The sequence below is a fragment of the Leptosomus discolor genome, chromosome 6 (assembly GCF_034619465.1).
Source record: "Leptosomus discolor isolate bLepDis1 chromosome 6, bLepDis1.hap2, whole genome shotgun sequence".
NCBI lineage: Eukaryota > Metazoa > Chordata > Aves > Leptosomiformes > Leptosomidae > Leptosomus > Leptosomus discolor.
Window position 1 is genome coordinate 36,567,098 of NC_141396.1, and position 7,749 is coordinate 36,574,846.

The following is a 7,749-nucleotide window of genomic DNA, read 5'->3' on the forward strand; positions in this document are numbered from 1 at the left end:
CCCGGAGGCGCGCATGTGCTGGTGCCGCCCAGTAGGGGCTGAAGAGCGCGGTGTGGCTATCGCGATATTTGCCAAGCCGGGACGCCATCCTGCCTGCCTCGGTTGCGTAGGTTTTGAGCTCGCCGGCCGGTTAGAAGTGAGGAGGAGCCTCCTTCCCGGTAGAAGCTCCTGCTCGGGCACGTCGAGGGGTGTCCGAAGGTCTCCTGGTGAGTGGGAGTGGGGAGAGAGGGCTGAGCGAGCCCCGGCTGCGCCCGCCTGGGCTGCCTGCAGGCAGGGCGGCGATAGCAGCGGGGGTTCGGGCCCTGAGGCGGGCAGGCCGTTCCTCCCCTCGGCGCGGTGTCGGGGCCGGCGCAGTCCTGCGAGAGCTGTGGGCAGCGGCGCTCCCGGAGGAGGGCGGGGAGAGGGGGGCGGTGCGGTCCCTCTCCGCGGAGCCTCGTTCCCGAGCGCGGCCGCCATTTTGAGTGGTAGAGCAGAGGGAGGCAGCAGCCCCGGGAGAGCGGCGGGCGGCGGCGAGGGGCTCCTGACGGGTAGAGGGTGCGCAGGCGGAGACCGGACAGCTCCTCCGAGGCGGAGAGGTGGTCCCGGGGCGCGGCGGGGAGCTGGGCAGGAGTGTGGGAGGCGGGAGGGGGCGGCCCTGAGGAGGCGCGGTAAATGGCGCCGGGGAGCGGGCCGCGGGTCAGGGCCGCGATTTAGGCGGTAGTCGGCGCCGCGGTCGGAGGGACGGGGGGGGGGGGGGGGGGAGCGCCCCGCGCCTGACAAGGGCGGCGATTGTGGTTCCCTCACCGTTGCGTCTCGGCGGCCGCGCGGCCCGTTGTGGGGCGCTCCCGGTACCCCCCCCCCATCCATCCACCGCGCCTCTCCTCCCCCCCCCCCCCCCCCTCGGCTGGGGGCGGCGCGCGCACCTGCCGCCGCGCGGGAGCTGAGGTGGCGGCGCGAGGCGCCCCCGCAGCGCGGGTCAGGCGTCTCCCCTTCCCGCCGGGCCGCACCGGGCCCTGCCCTCGCTCCCGCCCCGGAGGGTGCTCCCGCAGCGCTCTGTCCTGTCCCGGGCCCGCGTAACTCGAGGTAGCACATCCCCGGTGTTTCCGCAAGGGAGGAAGGAAAGAGAAAAGGGGGGGGGGGGGGGGACCACGAAAAACCGGGAGCGTGGCCCGTGGCGCTTTGTTTGCAGACAAAGGAAGACCTTGTGTTTCCATTCAGGAGCCGTTGTGCGGTTCCTACTTCTTCTCCAATTGTCATGCTTTAAAAAAAAACAAACAAAAATAACAAGAAAAAAATCCCACAAAACCTTCTTGGACAGAGGCTCAATGGACTCTGAGTAATAAGCTTTATGTGCTGTGCCTACCCACGTGCTGCTCTCCCTACACGCTGCGTTCCCTATCAGAGTTCGGGGTGGGTTTAGATGTGTGTGTGCTGTAGATGTGATAAAGTACAGTTTCAAATATGTAACAGTAACAGAAACAAAGGTATTATCCGTAATGCTAGTTACCTGAAGAAAAACTAACCGATTTCTTTTAAGGGGAGGGACTTAGGTGTATTTGAGATCTCAACATTCTTTTTTTTTTCTTCTTTTTTTTTTAGATTTGATTAAATAAAAGATGGACTGGAGTGGAAAACACAATGGTCCAAATGATACAACTAATGATGGAACAGTGGTACGACTTCGAGGCCTGCCATTTGGTTGCAGCAAAGAAGAGATTGTTCAGTTTTTCCAAGGTATCTCTAGTATAGTCAAAGCATAGTGACTGAGTCTTCTTATATCTTTTGCACAATGTTCTGTACATTTTAATTTGTAAGAGTTGTTAATGGGGTGGATGGGAGGGATTGTGTTAAAATAGTTTATGTTAAGTAAGAATTGTGCCCTGTAAATGAAGTACAAGTAACCATAGATTTAGTAAAACACCGTATATACCTATTTTTGTCGAGGTGGTAAACATATTATGCATATTGGGATAACCTGAATGTTAGCATTTGGATCAGTTAAATTGCTTGATTGGTAGCTATATTTTTTTCTTGTAACTTAGGTGGTTGTATTTTTGCATAGTTTAAACAGAAAAGAAGTATGGCTAAATCCATAAATGTTTAATGAAAGATCATTGGCTTGTATTGTTGGGTGATGGGGGAAACAAGGCGGTTTTCGTTGTTGTTGTTTAGATATGCTTTAAGTATTTGCTACAGATGGGAATGTTTCAGCCTTTAACACTGTTCCCCTTGATGGGGTTATTTGTCCTTGGGTTAAAGGGTTGGAAATCGTGCCAAATGGGATAACATTGACGCTGGACTACCAGGGGAGAAGCACAGGGGAGGCCTTCGTGCAGTTTGCTTCAAAGGAGATAGCAGAAAATGCTCTGGGGAAACACAAGGAAAGAATAGGGCACAGGTGGGGATGGAGAGTTTGGGATGGTGTTAAATCTTTATTTTTGGGGGTTGTGGGTCAGTAATGCTTTTGGGGGGGTTGGGGACCATGATATGGAACTGGCTGTTTTTAAGAATTTTTATAACTGATCCTAAGTTATCTTGGGAAATACAGTAGATTTGGGGGGTGGGGGAGACAGTATTGCTCTGGGTAGTTTGCTAAACTCAGAAAATTGTTTCAATTGTTCTTGTAGGGTAATTTGTGATAAATGCTCCTATAGCTAGACATTGTTTTGCTACAGTATGTTTCTCATACTGGAAAGACATGTTTTATGCTTAATTTGTACAGCTAGAATTTCCACGTAGTAATTTTTGCCACTGTAAAATGTTTTGTTGTTTGGTTTTTTTTTTTTAATACACTTAAGATTCTTACAGTTTTGAGGAGAAACTTAAGTTGTATGGTATCTGTAGTTACTTCTGTTGGATTGTACGTTTAGTTATAGAAAATGTAGTATGGCCTTTTATAATATTCAGCCAGTTTATGCATGTATTCTTATTGGTACCTTGAAAATCCTCTTTTATTAGATACATTGAAATCTTCAAAAGTAGTAAGAGCGAAATCAGAGGATTCTGTGACATGCCAAGAAGAATGATGGGGCAACAACGACCTGGACCATATGATAGACCATTAGGAGGAAGAGGGGGTTATTATGGAGCTGGGCGTGGAAGTATGTATGACAGAATGCGTCGAGGAGGTGGTGGATATGACGGTGGTATGTTTATCTAATGAATGGAGGTTCTGTTGTCAGTCTCATGTTTCTGACATCTTTTGTCAAGAAATAAAGAAATGGCAGTAGCTGCAGTACCCATGAGGTTTGACATGCTTCTCGCAAAAAAAAAAAAAAATTGTACTTGTATCAAAAAATGTGGCTTAGAATTTATGATTAATGGGAATAATAAGGAAACTGTGTTTTCGGCAGAATTTGATTTCTCACTTGCATGTTTCAGTCTTTTACTATATAAAAGGAAATTTACATTTGTGCTCTGTTCAGAAATTCAGGTTTGACAGTCTGTAGAGGCTGTTTGCAAACTTCTGGGTGCCCAAAGACTGCAACGTTGACTCTTGTGCATTGCTCTGGGAACTGTGAGTGGTGATGTAATCATTCCTTTCTTTCTCTCCGTTGCACAGGATATGGTGGCTTTGATGATTACAGCGGCTATAACAACTACGGCTATGGCAATGATGGCTATGATGACAGAATGAGGGATGGGAGAGGTAAAAGAAAATTTTTTTTTAATAGTTTGTTTAAAAATATTTTTGTATTCTTTTAAGTTGTAAGATGGTATTTCCAAGACAGCAGTAATTGCTTTGTTAGATTATTTTGTAAAGAACAGAAGATTCTTTAAAAAAGGGGGAAATTGGGGAATCTTACGAAAAGGTAAATACATTGCTTAGGGTGTCTTCTGGTTAAGTGTTTGGGTTGGTATGTGGGACACATAAACATCTTGCATTCGGTGGTATAAAGTCAGTGCTTTCAGAAAACCAGTAGTAATGACTGCTTTGTCTTTTGTGATGATCTTACAAGCGCATGGTTTGTTTGGTGTGGGTTTTTTAATAGGCATGGGAGGACATGGCTATGGTGGAGCTGGAGATGCAGGGTCGGGTTTCCATGGTGGCGGCCACTTTGTTCACATGCGAGGACTGCCTTTTCGAGCAACGGAAAATGATATTGCTAACGTAAGTGCAGCGGGGAGGAGGGCTTTCTGACGCCGAGGGTTTGCATGTTCTTGTCTTTCCTATTCCGAACTGAGTTAAAGTTCTCAAACTAGCAATTGATAGCTCGAAGGCATCTGCTAACTGGAGTCACAGCCCTGCGTGAGAGTTTACAGAGCTTAGTAAATGTGCTTTTCCAAAGGCGATGCCTGAAGTAAGACGGCTGGAAAAGTGAGCCAGGCTGCACTGAACATTGATCTGTACTCTGCTCTTCCATTTCCCTACGAGGTGTATTGGAGAGAGAGCGGTTGTTGCGATCAGTATCCTCATTTTAAGGCCTTTAGAAGTTTAAGCTTGGCTGAAGATTTGTACCTTTGTAGAAGAGTGAAACAGCAATTTTAGTTTGTGTATTTGTTTGTTGACCTGAGACTGATTTTAGGAGGGATGGGGTGGGAGGGTAGAGGGGAGCTGTGTTGGGTCAGAGGGAACGGTACCCCATGACTCATCAAGAGATCAGGGTGGCAGATAAAAGCACACCTGCAAGATCTTGGTAACATGTCCGTGTGTCAGTTCTTGTTGTTTGTTGGGGAAAGAGTTTTCTTGGAATAGACGTCCTGGCTTAAACATAGGCTCTCTGTAGGGGGCTCTGTCTTCCTTTGGTGCACCTGGGGTTTATGTATGCAGAAGGCTGTTTTTAGGCTTGTGCTCATTTTCTTTTCTGGTTTTGCTGTGGATTTGTTGGTGTGGTTTTGGTTTTGCTTTTTAAATTGAGCTATACTTTCTGTATCAGTCTGATTGTTTTCATTAGTTTAGAGGCTCTGAGAACAAGGGCAAGACTTCAGGCTTTGATTCAGAGCACGTTATTGCAAGTTGCTGCACAGCACTTCAGCAGCGTACCACAGGTTCGTTTGCACATGCTCTTTGGTGGAAGGGCTGCTGGTCAGAAATACTGCTGTGTATCTGCTGCAGCAAGGAAAAGTAATCCTTTTTTGAATTCCACAGGTATGTCCCTGTTTTGAGACATTCATTTGGCTCTGTTTCTTCAGAAACTTTAAAAAAAATAATTGTTTTCCTTCTTCAGGATGGCATCATACTAGAACTTGTTGCTTACAGCGATATGTGTGGACAGGAATTTTTGTTTGTATCTTTGCTTTTAAAGAAAGCTCCTCAAGCTCTGCAGCTGGAGCTTTTCAAGTTGTGGGATAACAACAGCGTAGGTGTCAGTTGACATAACGTTGGAGGTCCACTATCACTAGGCAATGCTTTGGAAATTGGTAATTAAACTTACGTGGCAGGATGAGGTAAAATTGGTGCAGTGCTGCACTAACCGCTGGGATGGCAAAGAAGTACCTGGCTTGAATTCTGCATTCATGGGATATTTTTTTTTTTTTTTTTTTCCTCCTTCTTAGTTTTTCTCACCATTGAATCCTATAAGAGTTCACATTGATATTGGGGCAGATGGACGAGCCACAGGAGAGGCAGATGTGGAATTTGTAACACACGAGGATGCGGTAGCTGCCATGTCCAAGGATAAAAATCACATGCGTGAGTGTCATGTTCACCTGCAGCTTTCACTGTCGAGGCCTCAGCAGGGTACAGGAGGGTAAAGCAAATTAAGGGTTTAAGCTGCCCTTCACTGAAGTTGCTGTGCAGTGAATGTACAAACCGTGAGACTTTTTGCTGCTGACCACGCTTCAGATGTGCTTTTTGCGGGTTTCTGTTACTTGTAAGGTCAGGTTTTTGCTTTGTGTGCCTCTGCTGCTGGGTCCTGAAGCACACCGCAAAGCAAGGCGCTTTTGTTTCCTGCAGAGCATCGATATATCGAGCTGTTCCTGAACTCGACTGCAGGAGGTGGCTCTGGAATGGGAGGCTATGGCAGAGACGGAATGGGTACGCATCAGTTCCAGACTTCGCTGACGCTTTGCCAAGTCTAGTGAGTCCCCAGCTGGTAACAGTGTGCTTTCTGCGTTTCAGATCAGGGTTACGGCTCCGTTGGTAGGATGGGCATGGGTAGCAATTACAGCGGCGGGTACGGAACTCCCGATGGCCTGGGCGGCTACAGTAAGTAACAGCTCTGGTTTCGATGTACTTTGTGAGAACGTTGCTGACACACGCACAGCGGGGAAGCGTGGTGGGCTTTGTGTGCTGAGAGGACAGGAGGGAGGTGGTCGTCAAATTGAAACTGTAAAGTGCTCTTCGGTTAGAAAAAACATGCTGAGGTGGTGGTGTTCTAGTGTAAGTTAAGCGATCTTCAGCCAGCTGTTCCATATTACCCATCACATTTTTTCTTTTTTTAAGGTATGTATGCGTGACCTTGTGTCAATTGTTTGCAGGTCGTGGCAGTGGAAATAGTGGAGGATACTATGGGCAAGGCAGTATGGGTGGAGGAGGATGGCGTGGAATGTATTGAAGGATAGCCTTGCTTCTGCAAAACATCCTGGAAGAAACAGTCTCTGGTCTACTAGACTTTCTTACAAAATTTAATTTCTTTTGTATTTTAAGAACTTTATAATATGACTGAAGGAATGTGTTTTCACAATATTATTTGGTAAGCAACAGATTGTGATGGGAAAATCTGTTTTCTGTAGGTTTTATTTGTTGCATACTCTGACTTTAAATAAATTTTTATATTCAAACCACTGATGTTGATACTTTTTATACTAGTTACTCCTAAGGATGTATTACATACTCAAGACTTCAGTCGGTTTAAGATGTTGTACTATGGTTCAATAAAGGTGGTTGTACTGTAACTGCTATGAACACTGATTTGGTTCTATGTAATCTTGGTGTAGTGAATGACTTTGAAAAACCCACTTGTTTAAGGGGAAGAAGGTAGATGAATAGACTAGTTTAGTTGGTAACAATCTTTCCTAAACCTTTTGATAAGCTCTGTAGTAATTTCTTGACACGGTGTAAAGCTGTGGAGGCTAGAAGTCATTGCTCTGGCTTTCGTTCTTGTACTACTAGAATCCACTCTCGCCTTCAGATGCACACAGCACGTACGAGTCATGCCCAAGGCTTGTGCCTCTGCACAGCCAAGCAACGATGTTTATTTCCACGCTTTGCTGCAGGACTCTAGCTACTGCACTTCACATGCATAACTTGCCCATCCAACTAAAACCCTAGCATGGCACTCGGCTGATGTGAAATAGGGCAAACATAGTTCAGTTGAAGCGGTCGACGGAGGGTTTCAGGTTTTTTCACAAACACACACTGCTTTTGGGAAGAGTGGGGGATTTGGAAGCAAGTTAAGACTTTTTCTTTCATGAAATTATTGTATTTAAATGTGGTTCAGCTTTTCTTTTGCTACACGGAGCTGATGTGTCCGTATTTGTTCAAAACTTGACATCCATTATCTGGATGAGCTCATGAGAAGTAAAAAGTCTCAAATACCGATAAGCCCAATACTCTGTGCTTAACACACAACTCCAAACATGGCGATAAACTTCCTGTGCATTTGTGACATGTAAGATATGTAAGAAACTATTGTTTGAAGACACTTAACATACCTGATGTGTAATGAAAAAAGGTATTTATTCTTCTGAGCCAGTGTGATCTCCCAAAGTGACTGCTTTGTCCTCGATGCCTCCCTTCAAATGTCAAATGTGATCTTGGGTATTGAAAGTCTGTCACCTGTTCTGCTAGTACTGTGTTCTATATGTAATAAATGTCTTGCTGTGGGA

General features: G+C 46.1%; 1 protein-coding gene across 3 annotated transcripts; it reads left to right on the top strand.

Moving 5' to 3' along the window:
* Positions 1 to 166: 166 nt before the first annotated feature.
* HNRNPH3 (heterogeneous nuclear ribonucleoprotein H3) lies at positions 167 to 7,749 on the top strand. Of its 3 annotated transcripts, none has more exons than XM_086467257.1 (10): positions 167 to 206; positions 1,579 to 1,713; positions 2,239 to 2,377; positions 2,938 to 3,125; positions 3,542 to 3,628; positions 3,972 to 4,090; positions 5,476 to 5,611; positions 5,876 to 5,956; positions 6,041 to 6,127; positions 6,400 to 7,749. In XM_086467257.1, the coding sequence occupies exons 2-10, from the start codon at positions 1,596 to 1,598 to the stop codon at positions 6,474 to 6,476; spliced, it is 1,032 nt and encodes a 343-aa protein (XP_086323383.1). In that variant the 5' UTR covers positions 167 to 206; positions 1,579 to 1,595; the 3' UTR covers positions 6,477 to 7,749. The 3 variants fall into 3 exon arrangements, with proteins under 3 accessions (XP_086323383.1, XP_086323384.1, XP_086323385.1); XM_086467258.1 differs by having other exon boundaries at positions 2,938 to 3,080; XM_086467259.1 differs by lacking the exons at positions 167 to 206; positions 2,239 to 2,377 and having other exon boundaries at positions 1,680 to 1,713.

Excerpts from the sequence above, each read along its gene's own strand:
- HNRNPH3 (XM_086467257.1), top strand. The coding sequence starts at position 1,596 with ATGGACTGGAGTGGAAAACACAATGGTCCAAATGATACAACTAATGAT. Across the intron at positions 1,714-2,238 it reads GATTGTTCAGTTTTTCCAAG|GGTTGGAAATCGTGCCAAAT; the intron begins GTATCTCTAGTA and ends CTTGGGTTAAAG. Across the intron at positions 2,378-2,937 it reads AAGGAAAGAATAGGGCACAG|ATACATTGAAATCTTCAAAA; the intron begins GTGGGGATGGAG and ends CTCTTTTATTAG.